Source organism: Megalobrama amblycephala, linkage group LG12 (genome assembly GCF_018812025.1).
Source record: "Megalobrama amblycephala isolate DHTTF-2021 linkage group LG12, ASM1881202v1, whole genome shotgun sequence".
NCBI classification, from domain to species: Eukaryota; Metazoa; Chordata; class Actinopteri; order Cypriniformes; family Xenocyprididae; genus Megalobrama; species Megalobrama amblycephala.
In genome coordinates, this window is record NC_063055.1 from 35,018,295 (window position 1) to 35,034,782 (window position 16,488).

General features: G+C 40.6%; 1 protein-coding gene across 2 annotated transcripts in view; it reads right to left on the bottom strand.

Moving 5' to 3' along the window:
* antxr1a (ANTXR cell adhesion molecule 1a) overlaps window positions 1-16,488 on the bottom strand; it is a 79,656-nt gene that overhangs the window by 13,439 nt on the left and 49,729 nt on the right. For both annotated transcript variants that reach the window (XM_048210852.1, XM_048210853.1), the window contains exons 16-17: window positions 11,943-12,110; window positions 10,144-10,224 (exon numbers count right to left, since the gene is read on the bottom strand). In XM_048210852.1, coding sequence (XP_048066809.1) covers window positions 10,144-10,224; window positions 11,943-12,110 — 249 coding nt within the window. The remainder of the gene's footprint in view (window positions 1-10,143; window positions 10,225-11,942; window positions 12,111-16,488) is intronic.

The following is a 16,488-nucleotide window of genomic DNA, read 5'->3' on the forward strand; positions in this document are numbered from 1 at the left end:
ACGAACACCCTTCTGAAACTTAAAATGACAAATGGGACAACCTGCGGTTGCAATGACTTAACGGACACGTTCACACGGCAGCCATTGTTAGCCCACACAGCCAAAAGTGCATATGAAGTGTGCCATTTGGGACAGGGCCTTAAAAGTCTTTGCATTGACTTGTACCTGGACTTTAAAGGTGCAGTATGTAATATTGACAGCTAGTGGTTGAAATGGGTATTGCAGTCCAAATTTAAAATATTGGAGAGAGTTGTTTCCCCCACCCCCTCCTCCTCAGACTCGACACACTAGTTGCCAGATTGAGGACACGCAACAGGAACGAGCGCAATGGACAATGGAGGGCAACGAGCCTTCCACTGTAAGTTGATGACATGATTTATCCGCATTTTAATATATCTCTTTTTAGGTCAGGTAGTATCTGCGATCTCTGACCAAGTTTCTTTGCTGGCTTCCATGGCTGCAATACGCTTTGTTTTCTGCCAACAGGCAACCCGGGGTGTGGAAATATTATTGGGTAAATTGGCAGTGGGTAGGATCACACAGACCAAAACAAAATCAGACATTCTGACATGGAACGCACATTTAGAAGTAGAATAACTGGCTGTAGCATTGTTTTTCAGAGGAACGAGTATGTGAACTTAGCATGTTTCCTAAATCTCTGCAAACATATTATGGTATTTTTGTGCTTCAGTACAGTAAAAAAAATAAAATAAAATTACATACAGCACGTTTAAATGTGGACTCAAACCTCTTTTGAGTCATGATATAGTATCTCAATCTTCATTACATTCACAATATGTTACTACTACTAATTATTATTATTAAAATAAAATGTATAATATATTATAATACAACTGCACTGTAAAATAAATGTAAATTAAAAAATGAATATTTAATAATATTTTACACTACAGTAGGAAAATTACAATACTTTGGTCTTAATTTCTTCACTTGCAAGAGTTGCTTCTTTAAGCTTTTATTTTGGCTGAAAACTGCAGTTTCTGTGTAAACAGGTTTACAAACCCATTTCAATAATGTTATTTTGAGAAGTTTAAACATTTTCAGTTCAATATGAAATTGCGGCGGGACAGATTAGACCAGGAGTTTCCAAACTCGGTCCTGGAGGGCCACTGTCCTGCAGAGTTTAGCTCCAACTTGACTCAACACACCTGCCTGGAAGTTTCTAGTATGGTTCTGGCTTTTTCAGGTGTGTTTAATTGGGGCTGGAGCTGAACTTTACAGGACAGTGGCCTTCTAGGACCAGGATTGGACACCCCCTGGATTAGACTGTAACAGGCTGCCAAAGTCTATGTAATTAAAGGGAAATACTGCAAACTATAGTGTTATTGCCATTCCATAACATCACCTGTGAATGGTGCACTGTGAACCAGCCTGTGAACACTCAGTCATCCAGATCATCACTGAATATCTTTTACTGTTTAGTTTTGGAGCATCTGGATGTGTTTTTCCATGAGATATCGGCATGTGTCCAAGTGGCTTCATCCATTGTGGTGAAATGGTGATGGTTTAACCTCATACTGTGATGTCATCATACTTTATAATCTCTGAGGGTGTAGCCTCCCTGATGGTGTTAATCACTGTACTATGTTTGGCTGTCCTCTTGTAAAGCAATTGTATAATTGTCCTGATATACAAGTCTAGACTCTATTGTTTCTGCCCTGTTTCTATGTTGGATCTTTTAGGCCCAGGTCTCTTTTAAGCTTCTTTCTTGACATCTGATTGCTTTGTTGAGTAGTCAGTTGTGTTGAGTATCACTGTGCATGTCCTTTTAATAAAAATCATTCTATGCAAGCACAAATTCTTGACATCATTTAGCAAATATCTGATCAACTCCATTTAACCTGCAGATACATGGAGCAGGATAGCACAAGACAGTGAGGAAGTGATTTGTTGGTGATTTTGTGAAACATCTCTTTAAGAGAATTAAGTCCAAATTTGAAGCCAAATGTGACTCACAGTGGGGATGACATTTAGAGCTACTAAGCAAGCTCCTCAGAGAAAACGAGGGTGTGGGTGTTGAGTTTTGCACTGTGCTTCACATTTATAAATGACAACACCCTCTGAAAATGGTGTTAAGTCCAAATGGGTCTGTTGACATTGGACCTAATTTTTTTACTTTGGTAATATAAAGCTGCACATATTTCCTAGCAGAGAAAATGTCAGCCTGCTTTAGCAGCTCTCAGTACAGGCTTGTAGGAGCCATCAAGTTATTGTTAGTGCACTGTACAATGTGATGTATCTTCAATCTAGATTTGATGCACTTGGTTTTCTAACTTTGAAGAAATTGTGACTGATGGTTGCATATGCAAAAGTTGCTGCCAAGGTTGCTAGGCTGTTGCAATGTGATTGTTAAGGTGTTCTGAGGGTTTTTTTTGTGCATCATGTAGATGCTAGACTGTCCTACACTACTATTTAAAAGTTTGGGGTCGGTGAAAAAAGCTGAATTTTTAGCATCATTACTCCTGTCTTCAGTGCCACATCCTTCAGAAATCATTCTAACATGCTGATTTGATACTCAAGAAACAATTCTTATATTATTATTAGTTTTTAATTAGATCCTTTATTGTCATTAAACACACACACAACAAAACTATGACTTGCCAACATATACAGTTAAAATAATAGCTAAAAGTGCATATTACAAACGAAGGCCATAGTGCACATAAATGAAATAAAGTGCTCATAATGTTATTGCAAAAAAAATGGTTCTTGCATGTCAAGGATGTATTGTAGTTGAATGTTGTGCTTTCAGTTCAGAGTTCAGTATGGTGAGAGCTTTAAAATAGAAACTGTTCATGAATCTTGTGGTGCATGTTTTGATAGACCTGTAGCATTTCCCAGATTACAACAGTTTAAACAGGTGATGGGCAGGGTGATATGAGTCCTTCAGAATGTTGTGTGTTCCCTTTCGAATGGGAACTCGCACTGTGGCCTAGGACGCTAATGTGGAATGCCAAAACACAACAATGGCATTGGCTGGAGACAGCCCATAAAGTCACTACCAGTGCAACCAGAGTATAAATAGGGCATCTGTAGTGCACGTTATCCTCTTTCTTATCTTCAGGGGCCGTTTGTTTGTTGTGACGTGTTGAAGGCAGTATGGCAACTAAATCTTTCAAGAAGTGTGTTCATCCCTGCCAACGCTAGCTAACACCTGATGACACACATGAACTGTGCGTGATTTGCTTGGGTGAGTAGCAGAGCTCGCTCTGTCCTCGAGGGGACTGAATGTGAGCATTGCGAAAGTTTTCCTATAAAAACTCCACTCTTGTTTGTCCCTTTTCTCGAGGGAATTGGGACTTTGTTCCCCATGGATCAGGAAATGCTTCAGCTGAGGCGAAGAGGAGACTGAGATCAAGGGGCTCTCAGATGGAGCTAGGTATGGCTATTTCTCATTCATAGAGGTATGGCTATTTCTCATTCGATAGCTGACGAGGACAAGCTGCTGGACGAGCATTTGTTATTGCTCACATCCTCCGATCCGGCAGCAAGTGCTCTCCTGGCTTCAAGGCAAGAAGAGCAGGATGTGACTGTTGAGGATGATGTTGTTTCTGAATTCTCACAGCCTGCCTGCCCCGCAGACATCACAGACAGATTAGATCTGATGTGGTGGCACAAGAGATGTGATCTGCTGAAAGACCTGGACCAGGGCCAGGGGCTCCCCACTGAGACGTAGCAGAACTGCGTCGCACTACAGATCTTGCTCTCCATGCCACCAAAAAAACTGCTGCTGCGATCGGCCAATTGATGGCAGCAAAGGTAGCCATGGAGGGGAATCTCTGGGTGAACCTGGTTGCGCCAGGTTGTATGGTTCTCTTTGAGCCTCCTTGGTGCAACCACCCTTTTGGGGATCGTTGCGAGGTTTCCTCTCAAAGTCATCATGCTGAAACCTCCGCTTCTCAGAGCCCTGCATTAGATACATGTCTGAGTTGTGTGGCTCTCTTTGAGCCTCCTTGGTGAGGTGGTCTTTTAGTGTAGAGCGTAGTTAGGTTTCCCCTTGCTATAGAGGGTCGTTATGGTGAAGCCTCTGCTCTGAGAGCTCTGTGAGATCAGTAGACTGGGTGTTTGGCTCTCTTTTGGAGCCTCCCTGGTTTACTGTTTTCATGGTGGCATTGCTAGGTTTCCTCTCGCTTCAGAAGCCTCCACCCCAAAGCTCCTCTTGGGTAGCAGTATCGAGTGTTAGGCTTCTTTGGGCCTCTTTGGTAAACAGTCCTTATTGTAGAATGTAGCTAGGTCTCCTCTTACTTTAGAGAGTCGTTTTTATTGAGGCCTCCATTCTTTGAGCTCAGCTAGGGGGCCGTGAGCCTCCCTTGTCTAGCCACCCCTAGGGAAGCTTTGTTAGGTTTCCTCTCGATTTAGAGAGTCATCATGCTGAGAACTCCGCTCCCCAAGCTCCACTTTAGATAACTGGTCTAAGTAGCATGGCTCTCTGTGAGCCTCCTTAGTGAGGTGGTCTGTTAGCATAGAGCGTAGTTAGGTTTCCCCTCGCTATAGCTCTGTTCTGAGAGCTTTGTGAGGGCAGTAGATTCCTTGGTTAACTGTCCTCAAGGTGGTGTTGTTAGGTTTCCTCTCACGTTAGAGAGTCTTCCTACTGAAGCCACTGCCCCAAGGGCTCCAAGTGGATGGCAGTATCGAGTGTAAGGCTTCTTTTAGCCTCCTTGGTAGGCAGTCCTTAGTGTAGAATGTAGCCAGGAGTCCTCTTGCTTCAGATAGTCTTTCTGCTGAGGCCTCCACTCTTAGAGCCCCCTTGAGTGTTGCTAGGTCTCCCTTCATGAGACCTCCACTCGTTAGGGTTGGGTATCGTTTTAATTTTAGTGATTCCGATTCCGCTTATCGAATCCGGTTCTTATCGATTCTCGGTTCCGATTCCAATATTTTTTTATGGAGAGAAAAAAAGAGCAAATACCTCAAGAATAATGTTTTTACCTTTTATTCTTGCCACATTTAGGCTATAAATAACACTTTCAATAAGGAATGACCAGAAGCAATTACAAACCAAAACTATTTAGGTATAACACAAAAAATACAACATAAAAATATATAACAGACAGTTGCTATTGGAAGCAGTAACATAAGAGAGATAAAAATGCAAAGTCAGTAATATTGAATATATTAGTACTCCACTAGGTGGCAACATGTGACTGTTTAAATATTAATTTTTCATTGAATCATTCATTCAAGAGTCATTCAAAACGGTGAATCATCCATTAACTAAAGTATTTATGAATAAAATAGAATTAAATCATTTTTAAAAAGTGATTGAATGAATGATACAAATTAATATAGGCTAATTTAAAATAAACTAGAACATGTTGTCCTGTAGCTGCCTGAATGTATTTAATCATGGTCACTATTTAAAAAAAATAAAGTAAACAAAACTGATTGTCACTTTATCCAGAATTATGTGGCTCTAATTCAAAGGTGAATGTCTTTTCATTTGTGTTTTGTACCTGAGTGTGAGACGCTGCTATTGCTAATATTAACTGTATCTGGTGATTTGTAGCGGGACTCGTGGCTGGGAGAGTTAGGGACCGTTCACATGGCCCCAATCACATTCACATATCAGGTCTTTTTTCAAATGTTCGTTATTTCAAATATTTCCAGGCGTCCTTATGCCGTGGTGAGATGAAAACATCTCAGCTTTTCAGAATGCCGCAAGTGCACCACAGGTCATATGATAAGAACCAACCAATCAGCTTCAGCCTTTCTGTGACAAAATTGAAAGCATCGCCAAACAGCTGATCATAGCTGTACAGGGCAGGTTTTATTTCTCATCTCTATAAATATATCTAGTAGTAAAGCTAATGCAAGGTCTAGAAATCAATTAATCCTTTGCTGATACTTGCTCATCATCTTGGAGAGCGCAGTTCATGGTTGCATAACAACGACAGATGCCATGGGAGTGCAAGCGCTTTCGAAAGGAGTGGCGCGGCCACACTTTCCATGCGTTTTTAGATGCGACATGTGAATGGCCCCTTAAACACGGTGCATTCCTTCAGATTAATGCAGTGTTGAAGCAAAAGTCAGTGCCGATTGTAATGATCTGCGCATGTGCATGATGAGATATGGTCTTTGTCGCAGGTCCTAGCAGATAGATACAACTGTAAAATGCCCACTGCCATTCGCCATGCGAGAATGAGTGAAAAAATTCAGGAATCGATAAACATCCTTGTTTCTTTGAAATTTGAAATGATAAAATCTCGATACCCTACCGCTTGTAAGGGGTGCGTCCCCTGCAGCGACTGTCAGGATGTTTTATCCTTGGCCATATTCCCTGCCCTTCATAGCCAGGGTTTCTGCCCATAGGGAACAGAGTCTATGATGACCACTGGTGCGTACCACTAGGATGGGGAACTTGACTCATTGACTCAACATAATGTCATTTGGCACAGCACTCATTCCTTCAGCATGGCGGAGTGGGCATTTGTTCCCCATTAGCATCCTAGGATGCAGTGCAAGTTCCCATCTGAAAGGGAATGTCTCGGGTTACAAATGTAACCATGGTGCCCTGAGAAGGGGAACGAGACACTGAGTCCCTTTGCCATGCTTCAGGCTTGCCTGCCCACATCTTCTTCAGACAAAAAGCGTATGACGTGCAGTACAGGTGCCCTATTTACACTCTGTTCACACCGGTAGTGATGTCATGGGCTTTCGCCAGCCAATGTCATTGTCATGCTTTGACGCGTGCTTCAGACTCCGGCATGTCGGAGACATTCCCCATTAGGGAACCATGATTACATTCGTAACCCGAGACGTTTTCTGCAGGCAACGGAAGATAAATATGACGTCCAGGGCAGGGAGCTGTTGGTTTGTGATGTTCTGCACAGTTTTTATGATTCTCTGCAGGACCTTTTTTCATTAACTGCAGAGCTGCCTCCATACCACACCAGCATGTCATCTGTGAGGAGACTCTCAATGTAGCAGAGGTAGAATGAGACCATGAATGAGCTTTTGTGACAGGTTTACCTTTTTGAGCATTCTTAAGAAGTACAGCAGCTTTTGTGCTTTCTTGACCAGTGCCACCATGATGTTTATCGTCCATGAGAGGTCCTCTGTTATGTGTCTGCCCAGAAATTTAAAGATGCAATGGTGTGTGAATATCCCGTTTCTTTCTGAAATCAGTAATGAGTTCTTTTGTTTTATTGATGTTTAGAGTCAGATTATTCTCTGTGACCACACTGTCAGACTCTGTACCTACTCTCTAAAGGCAGACTCATCGCCTCTGGAGATCAACCCCACCACAGTCACGTCATCCACGAATTTGATAATGGTGATAGTGTTATAAGATGGTATACAGTTATGAGTATACAGAGAGTAGATAACAGACTCAGCACACAGCCCTGTGCTGAGTGTCAGAGTAGAAGAATGATGCAGACCAATCCTCAGTGACTGTGACTGGTTTGTTGAGAAGGCCTTAATGCACAGGTAGATCATCTTGGAGAATAACTGCCAGGTAAGATAGTGTTAAATGCAGAACTGTAACCCATGAACAGCAGCCGTGCATACATCCCTTGGAGTTCCAGATAGAAAAGTACAGTGTGAAGGACAGTGGAGATGGCATCATCTGTCGACCCGTTGGCCTTGTATGCATACTGCTGGGGGTCCAGGGTGGGTGGCAGAGCAGCCTTGATGTGATGCAGAACCAGCCTCTCCAGGCATTTCATGATTATGGGTGTCAGTGCAATAGGCCTATAATCGTTGAGGAATGTTATGGCAGCCTGCTTTGGCACTGGCACTATTGAAGGATGTCTTTAGGCAGGTTGAACAGTGCACTGCAACAGAGAAAGGTTGAAGATATTTGTAAATACATCACCCAACCCTGCAACACTGTCTCTGAGGATGCACCCTGGGATGCCATCTGGACCAGCTGCTTTCAGTATGCTGATTTTATGGAGAGCGCGTATCGCCTCAGCAGGCTGGATAATGAGTGCCTGGCTGTCGGTGGCGGGAACTGGGTTGATGGTAGTCCCAGTTCTTTCTACCTTAAAGCGGCTGAAGAACTGGTTGAGCTGCTCTGCCACTGAAGCACTGCTGTTGGTCAGGCTGCTGGTGTTATTCTGCCAAGTGATGTGAAGAATCACCTGTCATGCCCAGCGGGGATCCGGGTTGCCGAAGAGGTTCTCGATTCTCCGCCTATAGGCTGCTTTAGCATCCCTGGTGCCCTTCCTCAGGTTCATCCTGGCTGCGCTGTACTGCTGCATGTCACCAGACCAAAAAGCAGAATTGTGGGCATTCAGTAGGAGTTTTAGGTTCTTGGTCCTCCACGGCTTGCTGTTAGGAAACATGCAAACCCGTTTTGTGGTGGTTACATAGTCAATGCAGCATTTTATGTAATTTAGCATAGAAGATGTGTGGATGTCAATATTGTTGTCCATAAATACAGTCCAGTCAGTGCAACTGAAGCAGTCCTGCAGCCACTCAGATGCCCCCTCTGGCCACAATTGCATTGCTCTAGCACTTGGTTTGACCCTGTTGACAAGTGGTCTGTATGCTGGAGTCAGAAACAATGAAATGTGGTCAGACAGTCCCAGATGGGGGAGAGGTGATGTCTTATATCCATGCTTGATGTTGCTATAGACAAGTTCAAGTGGGTTTTTTCCTCTGGTGGGACACTGGACATGCTGGTAAAAGTTTGATACCAATGTTGACAATAGTTTTTCTGATTTTTTTTTTTTTTTTTTTGGTGGAAACCATGATACAGTACATTTCTTTCAGGAATCTTTGAATGATAGAAATTTCAAAAGAACAACATTCATTTGAAATAGAAATCTTTTGTGACAATGCAAAAGTCTTTACTGTCACTTTTGATCAATTTAATGCATCCTTGCTGAAAAAAATAATTAATTTCTGTAAAAAAAAAATCCTTAGTATTAGTCATAGTATCAGTTACCAGTGTACATTTTCTGAACTACGAGATCTGATTGAACCCCGAAAGTGTTCATTACATCTCCAACAGTTCAAACCATATTCAACAGTCTATGAACAGTATTGTATATGGGGTCCTGTCCTTAGATGAGCTCTATTTCGCAGTGGATTTGACCTGCAGTCAACTTTTCAAATCATCCGTTGCATAAGTAAGAAATATCATATGAGTCCACCCTAAAGAACTTCATATTTCATTTCATGCACATCTTCAATTGGGATATATGATGCATTTCCGTTGTTTATTGGCTTAGTCCAGAAGACCCAGCATGCAACAGGTGGGCTTTTACTCTTGGTCTGTTGTTGTTCTCCATCCAAGCGAGGATAGAAGAATGTTTAAAAGAAGCACAGAGTGAAAGCAAATACATGCTATGGGCACGAAGATGATACATTTTTTAGCATAGTTGACCTTGTTTGAGTAAACATTTCTAAATAAAAATATGCACACTTAAAAGGATAGTTCATCCAAACAATATCATAATTTACTGAACCCTCATGCTGTTCCAAACCGTATTATTTATTTCTACATATAACACAAAAGGAGTTTTTTTTTTTTTGTCAACAAAATTGGATGATGAGCACAAGCTCCAAAAACTACAAAAAAGCTCTTTGAAACTGAACTAAACAAAGATCTAGGATGTCTATATCCGTGCTGTGTAAAGCTCTATCAGTGTGAGGCTGGTTTTCATTTCCTATCAAGCTGCAGAATAGTGCTGTATTCATCTTTTTATTTCTGCTTTTCATCACTTCAGTAAAGCCAAGTCATATTGAATTAACTGACAGCTATATTAGTGATTTAGCAGATTGCTCAGTTGGACTGTGAAAAATGAATCAAGATGAGTCCGTTAAGATCCTTTTTTAAGCTTCAGTGTCCTTGAGTGTGTGTTCATCTTTAAAAAGAAATTAAGTGAAATGTATAACACTTCAAACTATTTGCAGATAATTTAATGACAGATTAAAATCCATTCAGTTCTAAACCCCCCAAATGCCATCCACTTTCCCCACATATTCCCAACAAAAGCATCCTACTTACTCATATTACCAACAACTCTTAAAGCAAATATGGTACTGTATATCCATGTATCAAGAATTTTTTATTTACATATTTTAGTTACTTTAAAATAAAATAAGAAATTGTTTCTGATAACCTGATAAAGAAACAAAATTTTCTGCAATACAATATACAATGAAGAGTCTTACCTTGTCTCCGGGTTGTGGTCGCATGATGGACACTCGATCATACCCTTTCTTCAGAAGTACCCACAACGCATCCAGTTTTCCCTGCACATTAGCACACACACCAAAGACATGAAAATTAAGATCAAAAAAGCAAGTGTGCTTTTGTTTTGTCTGATTCAGGTCTTTATTGACATTCAGGTGTTGATCATTCACTAAAAACCCTGTCAAATGGGTTTTATTAACAAAGAGATTTCCAAAAATCAACACCCAACATGTGGCCTCTCTGTCTCAATATCAGATGAGATGGATAAAGCCCAAAGCCATAGTTTAGAATAAATCAATGCTTCGCTATCTGCCCCATGGTTATTAATATGAAACAGCATTGTAATGTCCCTCAGCCTTGACCCAACTTTCTAATAAAGTCAGCTAACTCTCATTGTACAGGAGCTGCTGTTTTTATCAAAAAAAAAAAAAAAAAAAAAAAAAATGTGACAGAAAATGAATGGGTGAAGGAAAGTAAAGAATAAAAGAATGTTCAAGATGATTTAAATGTAAAGTTGGGTCACAAAAATTGCACATACTGGTCATGTTGCCTCTCTCCAAATAAACAAATAACAGGCAGACTCATGAGATACAGAGATGAACAAATAAAAAGGGGATAAATGAAAAATACACAGACCAAAAGAATGAAAAACGGGGGGTGGAGAAACTTTGGCAATGCTCTGAGCTCTTGGAAGGCAGGATCTTTGAGAGTGAGCGAACGGAGAGAGGTGAAATGAGGGAAACCTGGTTTTGAGTGTAATAAAATGCTGACTCCACAGGCCCAGTTTCTTGGATGTCACCACAGTTTCTGGTCAAATCCCTGAGCTATGATTCATAAACGCTTGATTATAAACATTGACATCTCAAGTCATGACCTTAGACATATTAATTCAGCGGGAGAACTGCATGGTGGGGGACTGCTCATGTATAACTGTCAACAGAATTAGTCTCACTTATAGTCTTAATATTATGTTCAATGGAACACAAAGAAAATATTTTGACAAACATTCTCAGTGTTTTTGTGAAAGTGATTGGGGCCAATTTTGTTGTTGGACCCCAATGTTCTTCAAAATATCTTCTTTTGTGTTTTACAGAAGAAATCAATACAATTTATACATGCATACATTCTCTTTCGTACTGTTGCCCAACATAGAAAACCATAGAAAGCGACTAGAGCACTCCTTGTGGCAAAGCTAAGACTACAATACGTAGATATTATAAATTGCAGTCTGACACAGAACACAGCAACGCACAAATTTAACCATGCGTAGCTAGATGCAAGTGCAGTCACATACTTATGTAGAGTATGTCTTGGGCGATATTCAGTACTCAGCAACGTGGCCCATCCTAGTGAACAACAGTGTGAGCTACAGTTGAATACAGAGATCAGCAAATCATACCAAAGGTAATTTACATATAGGCCAAGCATGTCCATTGTCCATCAACAACAAGATTTAAGGTCACAATTCACGTGAGTGTTTGAGGGAAAGTGGTCAACATTTCTTGGATTTTTTTTTCACCTTTTTTACTTTCATTAGTTCATTTTGCAGTGAGAAAAATGTATTTTTTAAGGTACAAATATTCCAGTAAATATGATCTCATAAAAGCAGCATGCATAACAATAATTATAAAATAATTTAAAAATTTTATTTGAATAGTTTTAAGCGGAGTTTAGCATGTAACACAGAACAAATGTCCCTTTAAAGCACCTTTAAAACATCAGCCATTTCTCAAAGCAAAATGCTTTTGAGTTTTAATTATCATGTTGTTCTTCTCACCTTTATGGGTGAGTACCATTTACGAGGGCCTGGTGGTTTCCGCATGCCATTATTTAGGATGCGAGCAGGAGGAGCTTCAAACTCTTGTTCAGGCATCTTTACTCTTGCGTTCTTTGCCTTTTCCAGTTTAGCACCCTCCTCGGTCGAACCTTTCTCACCCCAGCGGACCTGAAATGATGGCAATGATCATGTTATCCAGCATGATTTGACAATGATCCAAAGAGCTTTAAAGGAAGCAAGAACATCTGACCTTCTGCACAGAGGAGTTCACATGAGTGTTACAATTTTTACTCTGAAATATTTCTTATTTATTTTAAGCCACAACCTTTCTGTTATCATATGTGAAAATGCTTTTCAGGCTTATTTAGAATAGAATAGAATAGAATAGAATAGAATAGAATAGAATAGAATAGAATAGAATAGAATAGAATAGAATAGAAAGCCTTTATTGTCATTATACCATGTACAATGAAATTAGATTTCCTTGGTGCCTGAAAAAGAATATACAACAAAAACATACATACATCACATACAGCACACATATTAAATTATTTATAAATACTGCACAATGAAGAGATATATTGCACTAAAACTGTTCATTGTAGAGTGAAAATATGCCCTGAACTGCATGTGTGTGTGTGTGTGTGTGTGTGTGTGTGTGTGTGTGTGTGTGTGTGTGTGTATACACAGATCAGGCATAACATTATGACCACCTTCCTTCCAAAACAGCCCTGACTATCGAGGCATGGACTCCACTAGAACCCTGAAGGTGTGTTGTGGTATCTGACACCAAGATGTTAGCAGCAGATCCTTTCAGTCCTGTAAGTTGCGAGGTGGAGCCTCCATGGATCGGACTTGTTTGTTCAGCACATCCCACAGATGCTCCATTGGATTGAGATCTGGGGAATTTGGAGGCCAAGTCAACACCTCAAACTCATTGTTGTGCTCCTCAAACCATTCCTGAACCATTTTTGCTTTGTGGCAGGAGCATTATCCTGCTGAAAGAGGCCACAGCCACCAGGGAATACCGTTTCCATGAATGGGTGTACATGGTCTGCAACAATGCTTAGGTAGGTGGTATGTGTCAAAGTAACATCCACATGGATGGCAGGACCCAAGGTTTCCCAGCAGAACATTGCCCAAAGCATCACACTGGCTCAGCCGGCTTGCCTTCTTCCCATTGTGCATCCTGGTACCATGTGTTCCCCAGGTAATCGACGCACACGCACCCGGCCATCCACGTGATGTAAAAGAAAATGTGATTCATCAGACCAGGCCACCTTCTTCCATTGCTCCGTGGTCCAGTTCTGATGCTCACGTGTCCACTGTTGGTGCTTTCGGCGGTGGACAGGGGTCAGCATGGTCACCCTGACTGATCTGCAGCTATGCAGCTCCATACGCAACAAACTGATGCACTGTGTATTCTGGGTATATACACCTTTAAGGTATATACACCTTTCTATCAGAACCAGCATTAACTTCTTGAGCAATTTGAGCAACAGAAGCTCGTCTGTTGGATCGGACCACACGGGCCAGCCATTAATGAGCCTCGGCCGCCCATGACCCTGTCACCGGTTCACCACTGTTCCTTCCTTGGACTACTTTTGATAGATACTGACGACTGCAGACCGGGAACACCCCACAAGAGCTGCAGTTTTGAAGATGCTCTGACCCAGTCGTCTAGCCATCACAATTTGCCCCTTGTCAAACTCGCTCAAATCCTTACGCTTACCCATTTTTCCTGCTTCTAACACATCAATTTTGAGGACAAAATGTTCACTTGCTGCCTAATATATCCCACCCACTAACAGGTGCCGTGATGAAGAGATAATCAGTGTTATTCACTTCACCTGTTATTGCTCATAATGTTATGCCTGATCGCTGTATGTGTTTGTGCATATGTGTATGTAAATATATATATATATATATATATATATATATATATATATATATATATAATATATATATATATATATAAATATATATATATATATATATATATATATATATATATATATATATATATATGTGTGTGGAAGAGTGGGATCAGTATATAGGATCATGATGGTTATGGCTCTGGGGAAGAAACTGTCCTTAAATATCTTTGTCCTCGTTTTGATTGACCTGTAGCACCATCGAGTCAAAGAAATGAAAATCAGGGTGTGAGGGGTCCTTTAGAATGTTTTTAGCCTTTACTGAGGCATTTACAGGTATAAATGGGAAAAAAAATCTGAGATTTTCAAGGTGAACTCAGAAGTAATGACAATAATGTGTGTATTTTATGTTGTTCACTCAAGTACAGATTTTTGTGTATTTTGTGTATTTTCTGAGACAGTTAAACTGCTAGCTTGGCAGTGCTGGTAATTGAGGGAGAATGTTTGACAGAAAGAAGTATTCCAAACAGCAGATGAGCTGTATAATGCACGCACACTTGTTTTTTTCAATTGTAAACTCTGTCTTGCTGTTATTGTAAACTGGTACTTTACCGGCAGCCATGATTTAAAGGAGACCTATTATGCAAAATTTTGGCATTTTGGCAGTTGGCAGTGTGTGTACACAACCACCCTATAATGATAAATATCCAACCATTCCTTTTTTTTAATCCCCATAAATCATAAGCAGTGTTTTAGAACAAGCCGTTTCCAGATCCCTGGCAGTGTGACGTCACATTAGCCACAGGCCCCGCCCACGAATGTTGACAGACACTGCCGTTCTAACATAGAACCGCCCTGAGTAAGTTCACAGCGAGTTGTACACAGTCCGCCATTGCTGAACAGACGAGAATGTCTCCCAAGGGTTTTAGGTGTTCTCTAGCTCGATGGATTTATCCACATATCTCTCTCAATTTACTCCCTAAATCTGAGCCGCTGAAGACGAGGTGGATTAATTTTGTTTTTGAAGAAAATGCTCCCTCAATTCTACCGAAATTCGTTTATGTCTGCATGAATCATTTCACACCGGACTGCTTTGTGAACGAATATCAATACAAAGGGACAATGCAAAACAGAGTTTGTGCTAAAAAGTTATTACAGTCTCCAGAGTGATACCGGATATGGCAGTAATGAAGGTGAGAGCACTTTATTACAGTTCATCAAAGTTGATTTACGGATATAAAGTTTACCAGTTTATTAAGCACCACCCAAAAAGGCATAAGATCTTTATTTATTTGTTTACTGTTAGTTGTAATGAGTGTTTCTGTGTAATTTGCTGTGTATGTTGATGATAATGCAAGGGAGAGAGAGAGAGTTTATGGATAATATTTTAATCCACACTTGCACTGTTTTATTAAGCGCTTATAGAGATTTTCTAGAGTGAAAACAGACGCTTCTTATTTTGTGTGAAAAACAATAAACATAAAACTCATCTGTAAAGTTTTAGCCATCATTGGATGGTACAACAGGCTTGTAGTAATATAAAATGTAAAAACAAGAAGACAAAACAAGAAGACAATATAAGTTATAACCTTGATTAAACTAAACTATACCTGTTCTATCTCCATGCAGCATATATTCACAGTTTCTGACATTATTGTGCGTCCTGACTGAATCCTGACACCGGAGAATCAGCTCTTGAAGCTCCGCCCTCTTAGGCTGAGTGCAGCAGCTCATTTGCATTTAAAGGGCACACAAAGAAACGGCGCGTTTTTGGTCATCTACAAAAAGTGGCAATTTTAACATGCTATAAAAAATTATCTGTTGGATATTTTGAGCTAAAACACATACATATTCTGGGGACAACAGAGACTAATTTTACATCTTGTAAAATGGGGCATAATAGGTCCCCTTTAAAGGTGCTGTATGCAATTTTTCAAATTCGTTGTTGAACATTGTTGATATTTGAAATCAACCCAAACAAACCCACCCCTCTCTTCATTGCTCCACCTCCAAAATTCACACTCCAATCCTAACCACCCTGTTCAGAGTCACTCTCGAACCCAGGACCGATCGCCGCTGGCATCCGCAGGCGAATGCACTACCAGTGACGCTAAACACCTCATTCTCTAGCAGTCGTCAGTGTGCAGTAGTTTAACTGCAAAACTCTCACTATCTGGCTGCTTTTACATACGCAATGAGAGTGGATGTCTGTTTATCACAGCTGAAGCTCAACAAAATGCTTCACGAAAAATAAAGCGCAGATGATGAACGAAGGACACGTAAGCACAAAAAAATTAACGTACAGTACACAAGGGTAAATACAAAAAAAGAGTTTGTTGTTAATTGGTAATAGCACAGCAGCTTCAGATACTCAAACCCAGTGTTACTCACATGATAAGGAATCAAAGCAGCCGCGTCTTTTTTCAGGCCTTCCCTCTTAGCTCTCTCCAGCGCTGGAAAGATTTTCTAAAATAAAAGCGGGTCCTAAAGCGCTTGCCAAGTCATAAACCTTCATTCCAGTGATATTCTTTTGAGCTGTTTTGTATTGTGTCCCATCCCTCGTTCTACAGTTTTCTTCTTATTTTCAAATCTCCCTCTTGCTCGTTTTCTCTCCTCGACTGTCATACGCCCCTAATGCTGATTGGTTACACGTTTGTTGTTGGTATCGGCCG